This window comes from Ctenopharyngodon idella, chromosome 6, assembly GCF_019924925.1.
Source record: "Ctenopharyngodon idella isolate HZGC_01 chromosome 6, HZGC01, whole genome shotgun sequence".
Taxonomy (NCBI): Eukaryota; Metazoa; Chordata; class Actinopteri; order Cypriniformes; family Xenocyprididae; genus Ctenopharyngodon; species Ctenopharyngodon idella.
In genome coordinates, this window is record NC_067225.1 from 21,885,165 (window position 1) to 21,910,112 (window position 24,948).

Sequence of the window (24,948 nt, forward strand, 5' to 3'; positions counted from 1 at the left end):
CTAAGACAAATGTTGTCACCCACTTCAAGCAAAACAACAGTAAAAACAAAGAAGAACAGAGATATGCAGATGAAAGTAAAAAAGTTCATACTTACTAAATGCATACACACTAAATGCAACTAAAGTTACTACGCAAACAAAATGACAACCTCAAGCCTCAGATACATTGAGCTTGAGGTGCTTTTCCAAAGTTCAACTTACACTTACTGAATTCACCAAAGTGAAGATGATGCAGCCAACCGCATATACTGTACGAGCAGCTCAGTTAAACTACTTCAAGGTTGGCTAAGGATCAAACTGTGTGGAATATTGGGAAGTTTTATGTGCATCCCTCCAGGTTAGGCTTAAAACAGCCTAGTCTCACATCCGTATGTTCTGGAGGTGTATGCTGGGTTCTCAAGGATGCCCTCCACTAAAAAGTTATAGCTTACAACTTTCCAAAAGTCCAAATTGAGTTTAACACTAAATAGAGGAAAATAGACAACCCTCTGTCTATGCAATAAGCCTTGCTGAGGGCATATCTGCCTCCGCTTCTGCTTTATCAACAGCCATTCAGAGCATTCCGACAGTAATCACACACAAACAGATGACGTGCTCGGCACACTTAATCAGCCACACACCTCACACCCCGCATGGCCTCCGGTGGCTCATTTAGAAGACCAATGTGGTGGACCTTTTATGTATTCATGGAATATCGGATGCAGCGCTACAAGCTAAATGTGCTTTGCGATGGGGTTTACGCAAATGGAAGCACGGGTACAGAGCTGAGGAAATTACGTATCCGTCTGGCACATAAATTGATAGCATTCATCTGTGACTTTCCACAAGGAACACATACAAAAACAACAGCAATTCAGGCCTTTTCTTACATGATTAGCCGGCAGGATATTTCCAAAAAGCAAGCTTTCTTAGCAAGGAATAATAAGTATGCCAAAATAGAGCAATATGGAATGGATCGTATACAACTTTAAATGAAACTACATTTTTATTAGCAATAACATTCCTCAATATGTTGCAGTGCTAAAGCCAAGTCACTTGCATCAATGGTAAGAGAAGCATCGCGTGGCAAAAACTATGCCATCCAGTATCAATTCCAATCAGCCAGTGCGTCAGCAGTTTTCCTGTTGGCCTTCCCTTGACCACTCTGCTGATGAAAATGTCTGCTGAATAAGTTCAGAGGTTTGAAGAGCACCAAGGTCATCCCGCAAGAGACATCTGCAATTCAAACAAAAAAATACTAGCCACAAAATTATCCTTGCAGTATTTTTGCACATATTCACACTCTTACACTCAATCAATCAACATAACAGGTTTACTGACAGATGCCGCCATCTAGTAAGGAAAAAAACATTGTTCAAAGTAGAGCTGCATAATTCTGGATAAATTGAGAATCTTTTGTGATCTCTTTTTGCTTCAAAAAGAGATCATGATTCTCCCATGATTCTGAACAATCAACTAAACAAAATAACAATTTACTAGAGGTTCTGATAGAATGTTAATTGCTGCAGTCTATTTAAAATGTTTAATCAATCTGAATTAATTATTCAAAAAAAAAAAAATGGTTTGAATGAATGATTCAATGACTCAAATACTTCACTTGTTTCATTACTCGATGAATCAGCGTTTATGAACGAGTCTCTTCAATGAATGATTCAATGACAAATACTGGTGGAGTAACAATATAATTGATACAATCATTTTTTTTTTAAGTGCCATGTTACTTTCAAAAGGCGATTTGATGGCTTCCATAGACATCAGTGTTTATATCCGAACTATAAACATTTACCCAAGTACAGAAATAAGGTTAGCAAAAAGATAAACTAAGAATAATGAAAGAATCAAAGTGTTAATTGCATTGTCGAAACAATCCCCGTTCACATGGATCCACGAAAATAACTAAAAATGCTGTATTATGCCTGCCAGGCCAGTAGTCACTTTGTAAAGAAACAATCCATGCCTATAGACTGAACGTGTAATACACATGCGCATGACGTCACCCTTTTCACAAATTCACATTTTTGTAGCTTACACTGAGACAATAACGTTATCGTTTCACTTTGAACTTTGAAACCCGTTTTCAAAAGTTTGCATTTTCAGGCCCCCAAAACGCTGTTGTCGTGTAAATAAACATCCAAAACGCATAAAAAGTTTTCAGTTTTTACTTGAAAACAGTGTCGTGTAAATGCCACCTTAAACTCTTTAAAAACAGACTACTAAAATGGCAGTTCGCTGAAATCTTTGACAAACCTGAATGCACATCATTGCAGCAATCAAATATTAATCATTCCTACATATGGAATAATAATTAAAAAGTACCAGTATAAGAAAAACAGTTACTAAAAGTTACTTGGGGGGAAAAATGTCTATACTTTTCTAGTTAGAGAAAGTTTCAGAAGAGGCAGGAATCACTGAAGGAAATGATTAAATGATCAACTTCTAGATGGAAACAAGTCAGAACTTTAATAAGACACAGACAACTAGACCCTTGTGTCAGTATGGAAAGATTTCCCAGAAGGGCTTACAATCTTTCTTGCACACTTAACTGATAAAGGGTAGAACGGTTTAGAAAAAATCTGAGGAAAGTGAACTAAATAAAAGAAAGCTTTTGGGAAATGTACATTGCTGACTCTTCAACAGCTCATGCTGGGTTATGCATCTCTGTACAGAACTTAAACAGAAAGCTACCCACAGTTCCTGCCAGGTTGCAGATACATTGTACTTTATGTACACTCGCTGTGAGTACACATTTACATCTTAGACTACCAAAACAGGAAAATGGATGTCAGTCTTGACAGACCTGTTAAAATGACAACACAACAGTGTTACACTTCACCATGGTTAAAGAGGACACAACATTGAAGAATCACTGTAACACATGGAACTGACTAGCTTATTGTTCATATAACAAACCAATGTTCAATGAATAAGCAAATTGATAAGAAGAATCAAAATAAACTATTTTTCTGCCAAGTAATTTAGTTCATTAGCTTAAATAACTGTGCACAGTTGCCAAGTAATATGGCAACTTGGCACATTATACAGATTTCAATTAAAGATTGAAGCTTTATCGATTTGCATATTTTTTTGTACAACTTTAAATTGTAAAGTTTTACTCAGTCTTCAGTGTCACATGATCCTTCAGAAATCATTCTAATATGCTGATTTAGTGCTCAAGAAACATCTCATGAGTTGTGCTGCTTAATATTTTTATGATACATTTTTCTCAGGATTCTTTGAAAGTTCAAAAGAACAGCATTTAATTGATATAGAAAGTATTTGTAGCATAAATGTATTTACTGTCACTTTTGATCAATTGAAAGTGTCCTTGCTAACTTTTGAATGGTAGTTGCCAGTAATAAACAAGTGGAAAACACTTACATAACATCAAATTAAAAATGCAGAAGCTGCTACTTCAGCAAAGTAGAAAATGCAAATAAAGGAGAAAAACAATGGAAATTGTATCTCTTTGAACTAAAGTTACAGTTGCAACTTACTTTTGCATTGCACTGACTGACTAGCGTGATCAAAGGTTTCACTGGTTGTATGTGTAGGAAACAATTTGGATAATATAACTGTTATCAGGGTGTGCTCTGAAAAACATTTACGAGCAGAGTCATGTGTGTGCAGTCCGTGTTACTAAAAAATGAAATAACATGAATTTCAATAGCACACACAAAAGAGTGTGATGTGAAATGCTGCTTAATTACTGCATTTACACTTAAAACAAACTGCCACTAACCATAACCTGCTCTTCACACCCTTTCCCTAGTGACTCACACAAATACAAACCACTGGGCGAATGGTTTTTATGATACAGTCAGATTTGTTTACACAGTGATCAGATTACAAGCACTAAGTACAGCTGTAAACTGGGTCCAAACAGATCTAATAATTGAAGCCACATATACATTTAAATAGAAACGCACATATCAAACATCACACAATTTGCAGCCTTAATGCAAAGCCATCCTGATGAATGTCAGACTTGACCGCCTGCCCACCTGTCAATCAACCACTGTCCTAAGGGCCCTCCCCTCGAAACCTGATCACAAGCGATTGCATTTGAGATGCGTGTCAGTACCAGGTGTAATCGACTATCTGACAGCTGTCATCAGATGACCCATAACAGATGTTAATAACTGGTGAACTTGGAACTGAACAAAAACCATTAAAATATTGTTTAATCAGGTTAATGTGTGGGGGACATTAAATTAAGCAAACAATTAAGTGAAACTGCATCACCACAGTAACACTCAAAAGGAATAAAAAGGAATAGTCTCTGCTTTGTAACAGTCAATCAGCAGAGGTATGGCTTATATAAGATTTTCTCCAACACCCACCCAATTACGGTCCACAGCATGAGAATGAGAAGCTAATAAAATAGGTATTATGAAGGCATGAGATGGCATTTAGAATGAGCTCTTCTGAATTTTCATGGTCTGTTTTAGCCGACACTACAGTGAGAGAATCTGAGGAATAAACTACTTTGGTGGTCTACATTCTGAAATGGCTCCCTTAAAGCATGAGCCCAATGCAGGCTTCAATGGGGTGTGAATACAGAGGCAGGATTTGTGGCAGAGTGTGCGTTTTAGGACCGCAAGGGTTGTTCCATAAAGTATGGAAAGGGCTGTTTCACAAAGTAAATGTTAAGGCCCTGATACACTCACGGCAAAGTTCTTTTTTGTTCTTTGTTCAGGGGTAAAACAAAGTTTGAAATACGTGAGCAGCAATATACTGTTATCAAACATCTGTGTGCTGCGAGCTTACCTCTCAATAACAAAATAAACAAAAAAATTAAGAAAACAGCAAGCATTTTAATAAAGCATAAGAAAAGCATCTTATCATAGCAACATGGATGAGCTCTGCAATTCGACACTCTAATAAAGTCACGTCAGGTTTATTTATAGCACTTTATACAATAGATTGCTTAAAATCAAGCAGCAAGTTCTTCGATTTCGCTTGAAGTATATCAGGGCCTTTAGGCAAACTGGATTATTCCCAAATTTCTACCACACAGATCAGAGAAAAACAGTTTTTAACACTCACAACTAGGTGGTCTGATTCGCAAGGACATGTACTGTACTTGCATACAGTCAATACTCATCATACTCATCATTAACTTTCAAAAATACAATAATAATTATTAAAAAAAAAATAGAATTAATACTTTTATTCAGCAAGAATACATTAAATTATTTAAAAGTGACTACAATACAGTACTACAGTAAATACATTTATAATGGTACGAAACACTTCCAATTTCAAACAAATGCTGTTTTTGAACTTTCTATTCATCAAAGTAAAAAAAAAAAAAAAAAAAAAAAAAAATATCACGGTGTTCACAACAATATTAAGCAAAACATCTGTTCTTAACAACGATAATAATAAGAAATGTTTCTGAATCAGCATATTAGAATGATTTCTGAAGGCTCATGTGACACTATATTATATTATTAAATTATATTAAAAGTAGCATTTTATCAAAATATACAGTAACACATTTCAACTAGACAGGGATTATAGAAGCAAACAATGGTTTTAAGTTTGATGTTAAAGGCACACTATGTAGCTTTCGCCGCTAGAGGTCGCTTATTCAAAACAAAGGCGTAGCTTGATGACGCCTTGATTTTTCAGAATCATGGGAGGTGTTTTCTTCACGTCTACAGCCGGTGGAAAAGAATCCAACGAGACTCTGGTAGAAATCATATTCATGGATGAGCTAATGTATTAAAGATTTATTAACATTACTGTATGAAGCAGGGTGTGGCTGAAAACCGTTGGAGCAGAATGAGGCCGCTGGAGCGACTGCTAATGAGAGACACGACACGGCTCGAGAGCAGTGGAGCTATTATTATGCCGCAGACGACCGCTTCCGCTTCTTCCGGTCATGAGTATGTGGGGTAACGCAGCACTGTTTTATCATATTAGATACATTCGTGTGTTGAAAGTTGTTATAATGCTACTCTGTGCATTCGCTCGATGGCTGCTATGAGACACTTGTTGCATACTGCAGTAAGCTAGATCGATATTAGGCATGGTAAAACATGCTGTAAACACATGCTTTACTACCTGTAAATCAAGAAAACGAGATTTAAACAATAAGACTTACTGTGTTGAGCTATATAACAATGATTAGTTTTCTGCTGATGAATGTATCCAATCAGTTGCTCACCTGTCTAATAAAACACATAATATATTAAAGTGTCTTTGGTGTTTCCAAGGTTTCTACAAAATAAAATCGAGGATAATGTGGGTATGATGTTATTGCTAGGCGACGCACAGACATAGTCCGTGTCCTGGTTAAAATTGCTTATTTCTCTGGATTTAAACATTCTTGGAAACATTTGGGATAATGTAAGTACACAAGTCAACAAAATATATAACATTGTTCTAGTGGTTATTGGACATTTTAATCTAAAAATTTGATATATTGTGCATTTAAATTGTACATAGAGCAAAATATGAAATTTCCTTCTGACAACAAACATTACCAAGAAATGCATTTAGGACTCAAACCTTGACATCATATAAAGTCCTATCATTCTACAGTAAGGTAAACTGAAAGTTACATTTTAATTCAGCTCTTCAATGCACCAGGAAATATTAAAACCTGCCACTGGCAGTCAGCTGTCATTGCAGCCTTGCAGGTTTGCTATACAAACAGTGAATGTAGTTCATGTGTTGATCTGATCAGATTTACAATTAAGATGGGTGGCCTGATTCACATGCTGGTCTATTCTTTCAGACGGCAATCAACCACACACACTGTATGGATTAGGTGCACACTTCAATGCGGTAGACTTATAAACACATTGATCAGAGCCTGTAGGTACTAAAACCAGCAACTCATTATTTATCATCCTGAGATTACGTGCTTTTCGCCTAGTGCATACTGTAATGTATTCCGCCTCTTACTGGGATTGTGCGAAGTATTTCACTGATGATGCTGGTAAAGGGAAATTGAGGATCTGGATGAATGATCACATCTATACCACCAAACATCTCCCAAAATAAAATATTTTTACACAATAAGAGAGAGTACAAGGGATCTGCAGTACGAGAGAGATGAATTTGGGAGTAATGTCACATGTCTGGAAAACCTGCATAAACATGAAGATGCCCAGAGATATCCATCATGATTGAGTTAGTTTTAATCATGGAGTCATGTAATATCAGCTGCTTGCAGTGGATACTCCAGCACTAATGGGAGTGTATTCATAAAAAGCACCACTAATGGTTTGTGTGCCCTCAACACACAAACAGAAACAAACACACATGTGCTCACACACATACCCTTGAGCAAGGACGACTGAGAAAGCTTTTCATATTCTAATGGGGATGCTGTGCTCACATGTTGCCTGGGAGATGAAGCATTCTGGGGCTTTTGCAGCAGTGCTGATGTATATGTTGGCTACTGCTTTGGACTGATCCCAACACTGTGATCCAGGAAAGATGAAAAGCTGATGAACAAAATTATTGCATGCCTTAATATTCAAGACTGATATTGAACATCTGCTCAGTAGTAAGCAGACTTTTCAATACTAAAGTTTACTTATGGTTTTGTTTCATCACCAAAGTATGTGAATGCAGCAGCAAAAAGTATATGATTTTGAAACGGACATAACATCAAAGTCGCACTGTAAGAAGCTGGTATGCACTAATAATAAAGATAAAAAATAAATAAAAATGTGTGACCAAAATTTTGCTCAGTTTGACTTGTATAAGTTTTATCACTGAAAATTGGGAGCTGCAATGTAACATTTGCATTTAGTGTAACAGTGTACCAAGACTGCTGGTTTTCTTACAATTCCCAGATGTTCAAGGGAACGTTCAATTCCGACTGAGCTAATGAAACTGTGGAGGCAAATTTGTAAAGTGAAATACAATGGACAAAACATTACTGTTAAAATGTTTGGGGTAGGTATGATTTTTTAATGTTGTTGAAAGAAGTCTCTATTGTCTCTCTATAAGTCTCTTGTGATGGTAAAGCTGAAGCTTCTTCAGTGTCACACAATACTTTAGAAAACATTCTAATATGCTGATTTGGTGCTCAAGAAAGGTGCTTTTTTATTATCAATAGAATTTATTTGTAACATTATAAAATGTACATTTGCTCAATTTAATGTGTCCTGATTAAATGTATTTTCTTTAAAGGGGACCTAAAATGCCCCTTTTACAAGATATAATATACGTCTCTGGTGTCCCCAGAATGTGATTGTGAACTTTCAGCTCAAAATACCCCACAGATCAGTTATTAGTGCTTGTCAAATTTGCCCCATTTGGTTGTGAGCAAAAACACGCCGTTTTTGTGTGTCCCTTTAAATGCAAATGAGCTTCTGCTCCCGGCCCGTATTTCAAAAGAGGGCAGAGCTTTAACAGTTCGCGCTTCGGTTGCTGAACAACAACAAAGCAGGAGAATCTCACATAGCCAAAATGACGATTGTTAGTAACGGTGTTCAGGCTTACATTGTTCAAACCAGAGTCGGACACTGATGGAGAGACTCAGGAAGAAGTTCCAACTTTTAGAATGCATCTGGACGTTTCTGAATGGTTAGTGGATAAATTTATGTAGTTGCTGTGGAGTTGATTCAACTCATCGACTAGCATGTGCCGTCATGTTAATCTTTTGTGCAAATCCAGCGTTGAATTGAGCCTCGTTTGTGAAGCAATCCAGCGTAAAATGACAGCATGGTACCAACACTTTACTACAACAACTCTTCCTTTTCTCTAAAGCAGCCCAACATGGCCTCACCCCCTTTGTTGCGTGTTCTCGGGGACAGGGTTTATGTAAATTTTAGTGATGTTACTAACCCGGGAAGAAGCTCGTTGTAGACCCTACCAGCTGCTTGTTGTAGTCTTTAAACAGAGAATTCTTTAAAAGAAAATATCTCCCTTTGCACAAAAAAAAAAAAAAATCAAAATTCTTTGTGGCTATTAAAAGCTGCTTTCATTAGTAGCCTATACTTCCATAGCTGCTTGTAAATCGTCAATAATTTCTCAAATTGCTCCCAACCCAAAGACAAACTCATGAAAGAACCAGAGCAAAACGATTTCTTTATACTCTATGTACATCTATGCCCTTTACAGACACACCAACCCAACCGTATTTCACTGAATGCCCTTGAGTCACACGGCTCAACTGAATCCTAGATAAAATTCTCGTATTCCAGGTGGCTGCTATTGTGGATACAAGGAAAAGATCGAATCTCGGCCATCAGGTCATGGACTATGAACCAGCTGGTTTTGATGATGTTTAGAGCTTTATAACATGGTCCCTGTCACCTTTTTACTTTAAGTCTTAGAAGACTGTCCTGCAGTTATCACTGGTAGATGTTTTTGTGACAATGCAGTTGTTCCCTGGCAGCTCTGGATCATCCTGGTGCTTAGTATCAGGACGTAAGTGCAAGTGAAGATTAATACTGATGACACAGCGCGGTAGTCCTCTAATTTTTCATTAAGTCTGTCAGCGACTGGTAAATTGGGTCCTGCATTCTCCTCGGCAAAGCTTAGAGGAACACAGTCAGTGGCTGTGTGTGAAAAGGCTGTAAGGTAACAATGACCTTGTCTGCAGTCCCAACAGCATGACAGTCACCACAAGGGTTCAGATCGCTGCTTTCTTTTGATTAATCCAGAGATTTGAAATCTAACCACAACATCTCATTATCCAGGCTTTGACAGACACAGTCGGCAAACAGTACGCACACTGATCTGCTCTGCAAATTCACTTAGATTCTCCTTGAGTAACTCCAACATATATACTTATAAGGCTGCGTTCAATACACTGCAATACAATGAGATGAGATGTGCAATGTACATTGATTTTTCCAATCTGCAAAACATTGGATGTCCTAATTTGCATAATCAAAAGACTAATCTGGTGTTAATTGAGCCTCCCACTGTCTAATTACTTAAATGAAACAGAGTGCAATTAAATCTCTCAGTCTCATTTATTTAATTGTTCTGGTCAGTAACTGAAGCCTTTTCACAATCCTATGAAGCAGAAAGTCACATACTGTATGCCGCTCCGACTACGCGTGTCATTTGGTTCTTTATTTGACTTATTTTATTATTATCTGAAATGTAGCACATTAACAGTGTGTGACATTTAAGAGCCAGTCACAGCAAGTCTCATCATGTGGAGAAATGCCAAAGGTAACTACAGACTTTAAGAATGATGCATCAGTGCAATATGACAGGCTTTTGCAAACCAGTTTGAATTAAATGGAGAATTAGACTGAGAAAAAAAACATTAGTAACAGAAAAATCCCATTGGCTACATTCACACAGCAGCAAAAAACTATTTTCAGTCCTGTTTGGAGTGCTTAAACAATTCAGTCATGAAAGAGAGTGACAAGAACATTTTGTAGCTAAAGTGACTCACTTATATTAACAGTAGTGACAAGTTTAGTTTAACAGTAGTGAGAGTTTGGCTTGCTTTGTGGGTTATTTTCTTGTGGTCTATGTCTAGAGTTAAAGCTTTCAACTCTCTCAGGTTATGAAATTAAAAAAAAAAAAAAGGGGTGTTATATGGTTGAAGAGCAAGCTAAATTTCCTGTTAAATGTTGCTTGGGCAGAGGAGGGAAATCAAGCAAAGAAGCAAAAACCCAAATGGACAGCTTTTTGACACATATGAGAGTTTGAAGGCAATGAAAGTGTCTTAAGAAATAAAAACAAGTCACAACAAAACCCTTTTAAATAAAGATGAAGAAAACAACTTTTGCAATGTAATTATTGGACAAAACGTGGGGGGGTTGGTGATGGGGGAAAAGTCAAAAACGTCCATCTGACATACACTACCAGTCAAAAGTTTGGAAACATTACTATTTTTAATGTTTTTGAACAAAGTCTCTTATGCTCATTAAGGCTGCATTTATTTCATAATAAATACAGAAAAGACAATAATATTGTGAATTATTATCACAATTTAAAATTATGGTTTTCTATTTTATTATACTTTAAAATATAATTTATTTCTGTGATGCAAAGCTGAATTGTCAGCATCATTACTACAGTCTTCAGTGTCACATGATTCTTCAGCAATCATTGTAATATGCTGATTTATTATCAATGTTGGAAACAGTTATGCTGCTTAATATTATTTTATAACCCGTGATACTTTTTCAGGATTCTTTGATGAATAAAAAGTAAAAAAAAAAAAATAGAAATCTTTTGTCTTTCTTTTTTTTTGAAAGAAATTAATACTTTTATTTAGCACGAATGTGTTAAATTGATAAAAAGTGAAGATTTATATTATTGAATAAATGCTGTTCTTTTTAACCTTTTATTCATCAATGAATCCTGAAAAAAGTATCACAGATTCCAAAAAAAATATTAAGCAACACAACTGTTTTCAACATTGATAATAACTGAGTATCAAATCAGCATATTACAATGATTTTTTAAGGATCATGTGACACTGAAGACTGGAGTAACGATGCTGAAAATTCAGCGTTGCATCACAGGAATAAATTATATTTTAAAGTATATTAAAATAGAAAACCATAATTTTAAATTGTAATAATATTTCACAATATTATTATTATTATTTTTTTTGTATTTATTATGAAATAAATGCAGCCTTAATGAGCATAAGAGACTTCGTTCAAAAACATTAAAAATAGTAATGTTTCCAAACTTTTGACTGGTAGTGTAGATCTGTACCTCAATAAACAATTAAAAAATGTATAATAATAATGCAAAAACAGCCAAACATCTCTACTTTTAATATGGGCATTACTCTCAAGTTAGAGAAGGAGACTGACTTCGGTTACCCATCCATTCAAACATAATTTGATCATAACAGTCTGTTGTAGACAATCTGAGAGTCACACTTGATAGCAAAATGGTTGTCAATCTTAAACACAGACTGTGCAAACACTGCCATTGTGAATGTGAAGGTGATATATTTAGGAGCACAGTTTAAGGGTAAAAATGACAATCATTTTATTCCCCTTTCCCACTGAAAGAACTCCAATTGAGAGCTGACACAAGGTATTACTCACTTACTCTCAGGACTGACAGCTACATTGGTCAAGTGGTGGATGCAGTTAAAATGAAAGAGATATTTTATGAAGCTCCGCACCTGTATATTGGGTCTTGCATCACCATCATCTTGCTTTCATCCCAGGTCCATTCTTTTTTCTGCAGGAAAAAAAAGTGATCATTTCAGTACACCACAAGCCAGGCTTTAATATATGATAATATATCCGAGGCAGAAACTTGCTCTATCAATTTTCTCATTTAAGTTCCAGCTCTAAATTAAACCAAGAGATAAAGCACCTGTGCAAATCAATACTTTATGTTTAAATGAACAGCACAAGGCAACTTAAGATGCAGAAATTGCAGGGACTGACTGTACCCATTAACTTTGAGCTAAGCATCTTGCTAAAGGACAAAACCATCCCGGAAACCAGCTTAAGGCAAAGTGTCTTGCCAAAGGGTGAACACAGCAGAGCAGGACTGTTATGCGTGTTATTCTCATCTGATCTCAAAAACTCCAGGATCAAACCCTCAGTCTTTAAGCTTAAAGACGCTTGAAGCTTGTATGAGATTGCTACCTTCATCCCCATAAATTATGACCTGCAGAAAGTTATTGTTACTAAAAAAGGAGGTAGAATATAAGCAATCCACCCATAGCAACCTGACATTAAATAAAGTTGCCTCTGGATGTGTTATGTAATATGTTCACATTGGAAGTTACCACTTGCATTTCTACTATACAGCCCAATAACACAATTTATAGCACACTATTTTCATTCTAAAAAACCAATTATAAATCATTGCAAAGGCTCCATAGTCTCTAACATCTCAAGAAAATAGCATTTAGCATCCTGGAGCATTTCATGTGCCTCACCCTGCAATAAAGGCACACTATGTAATTTTTCACTACTAGAGGTCTATTCGAAACAAAGGCGTAGCTTGATGACGCCGAGATTGAGGGCGGAATATCTGAGATGTCGTCTTCAACTCACAGCCAGGGGAAAAGAATCGGGATGGGACTCGGGCACAAATCATGTTCATGGATAAGATTTTTAATGTTACTGTAGCATGAAGCAGAGCAGGACCGAGTGCTGTGGAGCTGGAGCGATTGCTAATGAGAGACGAGCGCGACACACGCCTCGAGAGCAGCGGAGCTTTTATTAAGCAGCTTCTTCCAGTCAAGCATATGCGGGGTAAAGCAGTGCAGTTTATCATATTAGAAACATTATAATGTTACTCTGTGCGTTCGCTCGCCGGCTGCTACAAGTAACGGCGGCTGCAGTAAGCTAGATCGATATTAGAATATCATATTAATATAATCAAGAAAACGAGATTTAAACAATAAGACTAAACGTGTTGAGCTATATAACAATGATTCGTTTTCTGTCTATAAATGTATCCAAGCAGTTGCTCCTTTGTCTAATAAAACATATAATATATTACAGCGTCTTTGGTAGGGCTGGGCGATTAATCGAAAAGTAATCGAAACCGAAATTCAGAACCTCTAACCAATGTAATTTGCCCATGTCGTTTTTTTTGTTTTTTTAATCCTCTTAATACTTCTCCCTTAAAAACATACTACCGCGTGTGTAGCCATGTGACTCCGCCCCCTCCAAAGGTGGAGGTGAACGCCGTGTCAACACACAGAGATGGCGCGCAAGCGGTGAGCCTTGCATCTTCACTAAACTTTGTCAGTTGTATGTGTTTTACGGTTTGCCAGTTTGGACATTCAAGCGATTAGACGATCGGATGTGTATTATTATATCGAGCTACCTTGCTTGCGCAGCTGCATTGTGGCACGAACACTCATACAAACAGTACGTTAGCTGCACAAAATGTGAAGATTGCGCGCACTGAGAGGAGCAGAAACTAGCTGTCCTGTGATTTATCACTTAAGTAGCTTAGAAACTCAAAAGTTATTATAGCATATATTTTTCTACTTTTGAAATAACTATTTACAACCCACAGCTTCACAATTAATAGAGACGGTATGACTAATTCACACACGCAATCGCTCTCATTACGTACTGGTACTATGCTAATTTATCTGTATCTGATTTACAACGAGCAGAAATCTGTAAGAAATGTTACGAACCATAGATAAAATAACTGCTGAAAGTGAGCTGAGCTAATATATATATATATATATATATATATATATATATATAAATAAATAAAATATTATACTTATAAAATAACACATATATATACATATACACATTATATATATATATATATATATAAAATTCATTCATATTTATTTTTATTTTAATTAATGAGTATAGCCTAACCCTTTAAACCTAAATTGTGCTTATTATAACTAATAAATTAACAGAAACTTACCTTTTTCTTTTTCCGCAGCGCTACTTTCACTCCGTCCACGGACACGATAATGTTGACTTTCTTCTTTTTGATATTCTTCACTTTAAATTCATACTGTAAAGAGGAGAGGAGAGATAGAGATCATTATGGGAAGAAATATCAATACAGAGCAATTAATTTTCCACCCTTCCAGGACACCCAAGGAGACTTCCAGGAATTAAATTCAATCAGAAACTCAGTTTAAATAGAAATAATGCGGTCTGTCCTTTGCAAACATCAATAACTTCACCCTTTTTTATTGGCGAATACGTCCTTGTAGAGAACAGCTCAAATTCCATTAACATTTCGACAATTGAAATGCAAGATTGAAACTTTTAAATGAGCCAAGTGCTTATTAACAGTGTGGAAATCAGAAAGAGAACAGCAAAGCCTTTGAAGCGTATCTGGGTTGAATCGAGTTGTCTAGTAAATGATTTTCTCAGCTCTGAGTTTACTTTGTGATGTATGCAGGCTCCAGTGCTCTTCCACTATTAAAAAGAGGCTTTAGCCTGCTTAGACATGTATAGATGTGGGTATTGGTACAAACAACTGTGAGCAAACACACTTACACAAGTAAACAAGAGTCTCTGCAGGGACAGTATGAAGAGCAGCATGTTCTCATTTTTAATTCCTACTCATGTGCAGTATATAAATATACACACAATATGGTTAGAATGTAGACTAAGTTGGTTAAGACCACTGGGAAAGTTTATTTGGAGTTTATATTACAGTTAATGTCAAGCCTAACATCCTTCAAAGCAACATGCCAAAATTTTTACACCTTTAAGAAAATATAGCAGAGTAGTCCTCTAGCTACTCTGCATCTTGTTTATTCACTAGCTAATGTTAGATAATGAGAAGTAAATGAGGAGAAAGTTTGCTTCTTATGTGTCTTCCGGCTTTCAGACAAGCATATGAAAGAAAAAGTGGATTCTATGACCCATTTTTGGGCTGTTTTGACAAACCACAACAAATCACAATTTGGACCAGCCACTCAAGATCACAAAGATGCAAAATTTTTAAACCAAGATGCAAAATTCATTGTAAAAAAAAAAAAAAGAAAAAAGAAAATAGTAATCTAATATAATCAAAGACATGTAAATATATCAATGCATTATAAACAAACCATAAAAATAATAAAATAATAATAATAATAAAAACAAAATCAGTAAATATACACATACAGCCGCAATTGAAAGCATGTAAAATACCACATGACATCCATCTTTCATTTATTTATTTATTGATTAAGCATGCAAATAAGATTTTGAATCAGGGTTTGAATCAAATTCATTGAAACCAGTAGTTTGAAATTTCTCACCTGTCAGCATTTATGCAGTTTAAAATAATATATGCTATTATAATCTCTCTACTCAAATACTCACAGTCCTATTGCCACAGTCTTTAGAAAACTCATTCATTGTGACATTCACAATGTTAATTTAAATACAATTTAAAATGTAATTATAACAGCAACATGATATTGACAATATTATAATTATTCAATATAGCATGCAGTCATATTTAATATGAAATGATTCATGGAAACATGTAGCAAGCAAGACAGAGAGAAATTATTCGCAGTAAACAAGTAGCTGCTGAGGGGAGAAAGGTTTTCAGAGTTACTGTAGTTTTCTTTCCATCTTACTTAATGGTCTTTTTTATATGGATAGCCAATCATCATTCAGTATGGTTTATAGCAAAGTATGTTAAACAAAATTAAAAACAAATCGCTAATAAGCAAGCTGTCAAGGCCGCCACGTGCACCTAGGTATTAATACTAACCAGGTGACGGCACATTTTTACCGCTCTTTTCCATTTCTAGCCCCTCTCTGCAGTAATGCCTTCCTGTTTGTCTCATTTTAATGGAGTTTCTTTCAGCCACCTGGACCCCATTTCTTGTCTCTCAGCAGGTGCTGAGTGGAATTTCATCTAGTATTGACACGATGGGGTCAAAAAAGATACAGACACTGCTGTCTGTAGAGATGTATGAATTAAAGATTAAACCACAAGGTAAAACCATTTCACCTAAAACAAGTTCTGTGATTCTTTTTCAGTAGAAATACATACAAAAGGTAATGAATAAATGTGAATGGAGAGTTTAAATCAGCAATATTTACATGAAAATTATTTTGTGTACTACTAAATAGTAATGAACGGTGTAGGCACAGCATCATGGGATTTACTCAAGATGCACATTACAGGCCTGGCAAAACTTTACTCCAAACGGTGAAACCAGAACGAAGTTGAGACCTGCATACTCAAGAGCCAAACAATGAGGAGCATTGAGCTAATCTTGAATTCCTCACTGAGCTGAACCTGCAAGGTCACAGCAAAGTTTAAACAATCAGACCAGAAAACTAACTGTGCTTTCAGCTTGATTTCATAGCCAAACCTAAATGTTTTACAAGGCAAACTGAGAAAACAATCTATATCATACATAATGAGATAAAACATTATTCCCGAATCACTGATAAACCTTTAGCAAATATAAGTTGCATTGAATGTGATGAGACCAAAAGACTTTGTACTAAAAATATACAAATCCTGAAACTATAGAGATATGCAAAAACAAGCATAGCACCACCAGTTTAGTATGATTCATGAACCGGTTCTTTTAAAGGGGTCATGAACTGAGAAATCAAATTTTCCTTGAGCTTTTGATATATAAGAGGTCATCATACTATAAGAATATCCTCTAAGTTTCAGAACTGAAAAGCTTTTTAAAAAAGCTTTTAATGTTACCAAACCCTGCGAACGACTCATCCTGGAATGTGCCTATTTATGATGTAACAGATAGGTGAAAGACCGCCTCTGTAGAAGAAAATCAACACTTCACCATTGCAACTTTGGCCCCGCCCACTGGCGTTAGTGAGATGAGGAAGAGATGGACTAAAAATAACACCTTACAAAAGGATCCTAATACTAGGAATGTGGCTATTTTAATTATTTTCAACAATGTGAATGTCTCAGTTGAGCATTATTTATTTTTATGCGGTACATTTCACTGTGGATTATTTGGTAAATCAGCCGCAATTTTGGAGCAGGCTTTGCAAACAGACGTTTACGATATGGACATGACAGTAATGCAAACAGTGATTTCTGATTTGTAATGATTCATTACAAATGTTCAGATGTTCTTTGTTTATATGCCAGTAAATCAAACCAGTAATGACTTAACGGTCAACTTCACATTGTTTTTCTTAGTATGATGAAAATAATCTGTTATTTAGTTATAAATAGAATGCGATCAAGAAACGCTCCCTTTGCAATCACTGGAGCTGTCAATCAAACAGCGCACGCTGGAGCTACCAAATCAAAAAGCGCAAGTTTATCAGTGACTCGCGCAAAAACTTTTGTAATAATGATTTGAATAATGTTCATAAGACATGCAGTTACAGTTATGTAGGTGCAGATACAGTTTCCAGTCAATTGTGATTACTTTTTAAACATTGCTCACAAAGGAATCATTCAACCAACCTGTTTGAATTTTTTATTGAAAAAAATTATTCACTTACAAATTGGACATCACTACAGCTTGTGAGCATGTTTTACTACATCTATAAAAATATCTAACAAAACATTTTAGAGCAAAACTAGAAAGATTTATAATGAATTTTAGGCCTAGAAAACACAATTTTAAAATTTCCTGTTATATACAACTATTCCAATGACCGTGGGAACATTGATATGCTGTACATACACTATTGTTCAAAAGTTTCAATGAAATGATTTTACCCCCAAACTTATGAACAGTAGTGTATATCTGGGAAGAAACACTGGTCTGGATCTTGGAATGAATAGACCAGACAACTAACTCCTTTAATGAATAGTCTCAAAGTACTCACTGAAATGCAGGTTATGTTCAGCTCATGGAATCTGCTGCAAAAACATCACCCTGTAACCACTGTACTCTTCCTGATATCATATTATTCTTTAGACAAAAAAAAGGGACTCAAGTAGCTGATGTTCAGTGTGGTTTATAGCTTTAGCTCCAGACTGCATAAAACCTTCCAGCTTGTGACTACTATGTACACTCTTTACAAATAATATGGCAGGCACCATATCTACAAATCCCATTGGATCCCTAAAGTTATGTTGATTCTGCTATAAAAATTAGTGGATAATAATTGCTGTTATCTATTATAAACTTCATAGACAGCAAGGACACTACTGCTCAGCTATAATATTGCACAAGTAACAGAGCAGAAGCCATTCATTTGATCTACAGTGCACCTTTAAAATGTCAAGCTCATTTTGCTCATTGCAACAGCATTCACAATATCCTACACTGGTCACCTTTGAGAAATAGCATCTTTCAACAGAGTGACATTCACATGCTGTTGAGGCTAGATTAGGATTTTAGTAACCCTCCTGGGAGCAAGAGATTTCAGTGGGTTACATCGCTCTATGCCAGCAATCTACAAATCAAATCCTGGGTCACTCATGACAGCTACATGCACATACACAGGCTGGTGCAATGACTTTCTACTCCTACTGATACAGTCATTCTATCTTAACATGTAAGATTATGGTTTGATTATTGAACCACCCATGAGGTAGGGTGATCCATCATCATAGGTGGCACTTGATTTTGTCTTGTCCCAAGGCAACATTACTTACACAGCAGACTTGATAGTCTGATCATGGAGTTGGGTGGGTAAGTATGAAAATAAGGATGCATTAACTAATCAATCCAATTTGATCATGAAAAATTCAATAATGAATTTCATAATTGATTAGTTGGGTTTTTGCACTGCATATGCAACCCATCTGGAGGAAGTTATCAATTGACATTTTCAAAAATCTAAATGGCAGTTGCTTAACTGATGCAGGACCCCTCAGAAGTATGCAACCTGCATTCAGAAATACATTTGTACATCAATTGTTGCACTCAAATCAATAAGCAATTTACATAGAATTTTTTTTAGACAATTCATTCAAGTAATGTTTAATGTTTAAAATTTACAGCGGCAGGACAAAAGGAATCATTTTACAGAACCATCAGTTTGATCCCATTCACAAAACAAATAACAGCTTGAAGTCGATTCGTTTAATGACTCGTTCAAAACGATTCACAAACTAAGGTGTTACTGGTCCGAACTAGTGTTGTCAAAAGTACCGACTTCGGTACCAAGTCGGTATTGAAGTTTTAAAAAACATGATGAGCGCTGTTGAGCGGATTCGTAAACACATCTGATTGGCCATTGTGTTCACGAACTCATCAGATGTGTCTGTGATTGTCTGTGATTGGCTACAACGATCAAGTCTTCAAAAACATGTTGTAAATAGACATCAATGACGCTCTTTACTGAGCGCTTACACAGATACACACGGGAGGGCCGGTCCGCTGCTAGACGCCTGCTTTCAAACGCTCCCACTTTCAAATTCAAACACTTCAGTGTGCTTTCAAATGCTCCCGTGCACTGATCATTGTAGCCAATATCTGATGAGTGAATGAACACAATGGCCAATCAGAGGTGTTTACGAATCCGCTCAACAGTGCTCAAAGCATCACATTTTTAAAATTTCAGTACCGACTTGGTATCGAAGGTATCGTACTTTTGACAGCACTAGTCTGAACTAGTCTGACAAATCTTTCACTGAGTCTGTCAGAGCAGTTTCTGAATCAACATCTGACTCAGAAATAATTACTTTCAGTTTAAATGTACTAAAGTTCAGGGAAACTTGCTGCCTTTTTTTTTTTTTTTTTGTAAAAAATTACAAAATAAATAAATAAATGTATACCATTTATAATTGTAACACTAAATAAGGACTGTATATGCATTATATAAAAGGTAAATAATTTGTGTATTATCCAATAAAAATATAATATACTTGTTAGTTGCAGCCATACTGAATGTCAATGAGAAGAATTTTTGTTTAGAGGTTTGATATCTAACATATCCTTGAACATCTGTTAGAATGATTATTACAGATGTTTAATCTGAGCTATTGTGTGGGGAAAAGGCTAAATCAGACAGTGGGCTACATTATAACATTTCCACCAAGGGCATTCTGACAGTTCTTGGAAGGAAAGAATAGAAATCAATGCGATCTGTACTTTCCAGGGTAAAAGAAGTCACGACATTCTGTCTCATGGCTCTTTTACCACACCTCTTTTGATAGAGTTTTGCATTCTAGACAGCAAGTGAGTCACAGGGCCATCCGTATCTACAGTCCTCAAGCAGCACAATGGGACAGACAATGTGTCAGCATTAATCATCAGACATGGAGGATCTTGGTGACAATTTCTGCAGCTTATCAAAAAGTAGAGGTTCAAGAGGAGAAAAAGGTCTCAGATCAGACAGTTCTTGCTGGAGAGAAGCACATCTGTCTTGCAAGTTTACACAGACAACAGAAAAAAAATGAAAATCATGAATCTAATCTGAAAATCAATATCCAGATGATATACGACGCCTACATTTCGCTGCCACAGCTGAGGAAAAACTTTGACTTTGTCAACAAGCCTTTTTCCCATGATACCAAAAGACATGGACATGCTCTGAAACAACATTAAGATTCGTTCAGTGTCCATGGCTACACAAGATACTATCAAGAACGGCGTTCCCATAGCAACCAATAAAGATATCCTCAAGACGTCCAGAAGGACAACAAATTGTTGAAAATAAATTGATGAATTGCTGAGTTCTGATAAAATGATTGGCAAATCATTTTGAAATACTATTCCAGAATAACCAACCTTTAGTCTAGCATTAACTTCCAGTGAGATATGGGAAACAAAATCAGTTTATTTCATCTGTATGGAGTAAACCAAGTTTCATGGCTTTGAAAAAGATTCAATTCCAAATGTCATAAAAGACCTAATTTCATTGTGCTCTGAAATTAAAAGACAATCATTTCTAGGCAAAATGAAAAGCAGAAAGTGATACACCGAATCTTTTCAGAATAAATATCATGAGACTAAATATTACGTTTCCATGCCACAAAAAAGTTGCCGCCACAATTTTAGAGACGTGTTGTGGTTGCTAAGTGGATTAGGGTGGTTGCTAGGGTATTGTGAACGATTGCTAGGCTGTTTACTGGCTCAACTCAAAAGAACCCACCAGTCTCGATGATACCTGGGTCCCTACAGAAAAAAATAAACGTAACAAACGAAACTCACACACATAATTTATAGCCAGAAGCTAGTGTTTACTATTTTTTTAGAGGACTATAGATCATGGTTTATATATAAACCATGATCTCTAAAAAAAAAAAAAAAAAAAAAAAAAAAAAAAAAAAAAAAAATACCAAAACCAAAAAAAACAGGAAACACTAGCTTCTGGCTCATCAGGTACCTTTCCATGAAAAAAAGGGGGAAGGGGGCACAAAGACACAATGACTCTGAACATTATAATTAGGCTGGATGTGAAGAGCCTCTCAGTATAAAAGCCCACTGGGGAATACAGCCTCTTCACATTCATACTTTTCTCTTTTTCTCTCTCTCACCACTGTCAGAGACACACGAAGATGATGCTGAGGTACAACAGAGCCTTGTGACACAGCTGTAACTTACAGGTAAACGCTGGTTTCATTACAGAAGCAATGGCAGGGTGACCTACAAACATTAGACCATTTCTCAAACCACTGCCAGGTGGAAAACACCTCACTCTCATTTCATCTTGCACATTTCATCACCAAGCAAATGCTGTCTAAGAAGTCATCCAAATCCAAAACAACATGAAACTGTGTCTGAGAGCTAAACGCAATCAAAGAAATCAGTTTGGCCTAGCTATTAAGTTACTGCACTAATATGTAAAAATCCAGAGGGTTATGAAGTATTAAAATTATCTTCATGCACACATTCTAAAATTAACATAAAGCTTGACTCTAATTTAAAGCTGAAAGTGAGTAATTTCTCCCAACATGCATTACTAAATTAAATTGCCCAAGTAATATTCAAACAGTTTTCCTCAACACCATCCCTCATCTCCTATTGGCCAAGCAAACAGATAGTCCCACCCCAAGCTCACACCATTGGTCAAGTCAATGTTGCTGTGTTGAAATGCTCAAACAAACAAAGTAATGTTTTGTAAGCACTTTTTGGTGAAATAATGGCTTATTTAATTGTAGAAAATATTTTAACTAGTGATGCACTGAAATTGACAACCTAAAATATTTTGTCGAAACAGGGAGAGAAAAAAAAAGAATGAGATTCATTTTAACCAAAAAAAAAAAAAAAGTTTTGGATGACCGGAATAGTGTCGTTTAATTGCCGATTTTTTGACTTGTTTTGACCACATCAGTGTCTGTTTCGTGAACACACTTCACTGTGACCAAAAAGGATGCTAAAGTAGCAATATGTAAAATTTGTTCGGCTGAAATTTCGAGAGGCAGATCGTTGACGAAGAACTTTACCAAGACAAGTTTAATTTATCTCCTAAGAACAAGGCACCATGAACAAGTTCAATCACCAAAACTTTCAGTAAAAAATAATTTCGGTGCATCACCAATTATAACATTTTTATTACTATTATGTCTAGTTTACTTTAACACTGATTACATTTCATCTCAGCGATCACTTAAACTCAGCATGGCCGACTAGTCAATTACTCTTACTGACTCTTAATTTATTTTCTTTAAAAGCGCCAATGCTAACCATCAAAAAACTGCTTTCCGTACCCTCTGAACAATTCATTTGTTGCCCTTTCTTTTGATATAGCAGTGAGTCAACTGCGGTAAACAGAAAAATAAAGAACAGGCAGTAAGTGCGTATTTGTGTAATGGGGATGTTATTATTGAGAGTAAACAAGTCTCATAATGAACATGGGTTGAAAGCAAACACGAACTGCCAGTCTGTTACACGCACACAAATATGTTGGCATCATGAGGGTTCTGTCTTTAGTTAAACAAGCCAAAAATACATAGAAGCATCATGCGCAAATAAACTAAACTAAATGGGACTGAATGTGCAATGTTTTCTGCTGGAAAAATAAATCAGAGGGTGGTGTGCTGCAAGTTAGGACTGAATTATACAGCTTGACCCCTCAGTCTTTAAATTATAACATTTAAGACAACTAACATGCTGTCATCGCTGAAAACAAAAGGCTGGCAAGCCTCTCAAGAAACCTGTGTGGAAAAAAAGTTGAATATACATGGCTTAACAGCAAGAGGAAGAACTGCAGCCCTCACACCCCTTCCTTTCCAAGGAAAATCTGAGAAACAGTCTCTGACAGGTACGCAGAGATGATATTTAACTGCAGTGCTGTGAATCACTACTTCTCTAAGAAAAACAAGATGAATCTCCCAAGACCACAGGAAACTGAAATGATTGTATAATGAGTTATGACTAAGTCAAGTTCCCCACTATTTCATGACTCTGAATATGAAAAAATATTTATGACACAAGAGTGAGGGTTTTGAAACAAATAGCAAGGCTAATAAATGTTAAATGGTGGAAAGCAAAACTAGTAGGGATGCACATTATACTCTGTATCATAAGAGATATTGGCCCTTTTATTCATTTTTTTAATTACATCGGCCAATAATGAATATTTAACTGTGCATATTCATTTAAACAATTTTTACATGTACATGAAGACAAACACACATACATAGAGCACATCAAATGTAAACGGGAGCTCCAACATACTTGATTGACCCTTTCGTAATTGTTTATCAGTTGTTGGCAATAACATGAAAACAATTTCCAGCTTATTAGCAGGACTAGGTATTGACACAAATTTTACGATTTGATTCGATTTCAATTCATAAGCTTACGATTCGATTCAGTTCTGATTTTGATTCAATCCGCTTCAATATCAATTAATTGGGGTCATGTATCAGGTACAGTGCATGGCAAATTTTCCCCATGGAAAAACAATCTCTCTCAACTAATGCTGTAAACTATACAGAGAACCCAAGTTGATACATTACTATTAGTATTTAAGGTAAAATTAACTGATTTCTATAGGCTACCTACATTACACAGGATGGAATTTAATAATATTTCACTTTATAATATACTTTAAAGTCATAATTATGTTTCTACTCATTGTTTGAAATATAAACATTTAAATGGTGGCTGTTATAAAAATTGATAATTCAAACATTTAATATTGAAGAACATGTCAAGTAAAAATACAATGAATATGTATAGTGCAAATATTTAGAAAAATGCTCCTTTAAAAAAAAAAAAAAAAAAATGTTAATTTTTCTTGCTGACATTACGTGACATTTACAAGCTGTTTTCTTTCCCCGGTTGAAACACTCATTAAATGATTACATGAGACATGATATGATTTAGGTAAGTTGTACGCGCTGCCGCTTTGCTTGAACTGAGGCGCTACAGTGATCTGTTACGCCATATTAAAGAGCACCAAGGCAGTATACGTTTGAATTTCAGAATAAAACTGGCAAAATTTGAAAGCTGAGACTGTATTTCAAATCAAATGTAACAATGCAATTTATTGGATGAGAGGTGGCGACAAGCGCTAGAAAGTTTTATTCATTCATCAACTGAAAACAGCAGACTAAAAGATCAATTCTTGGGATTTAAGAATCAATATCGATTCATCAAATTGAAAATCGATTAAAATTGAGAAATCAATATTTTTAACCCAGCTCTACTTATTAGCAACAGACAGAATTCAAATATCAGTGCAT

General features: G+C 35.8%; 1 protein-coding gene across 2 annotated transcripts in view; it reads right to left on the bottom strand.

Annotated features, from left to right (window-relative positions):
• The window catches only part of nos1apa (nitric oxide synthase 1 (neuronal) adaptor protein a), a 115,020-nt gene that overhangs the window by 64,655 nt on the left and 25,417 nt on the right, over positions 1 to 24,948 (bottom strand). For both annotated transcript variants that reach the window (XM_051896547.1, XM_051896548.1), the window contains exons 3-4: positions 14,323 to 14,415; positions 12,083 to 12,141 (exon numbers count right to left, since the gene is read on the bottom strand). In XM_051896547.1, the coding sequence (XP_051752507.1) occupies positions 12,083 to 12,141; positions 14,323 to 14,415 (152 nt within the window). The remainder of the gene's footprint in view (positions 1 to 12,082; positions 12,142 to 14,322; positions 14,416 to 24,948) is intronic.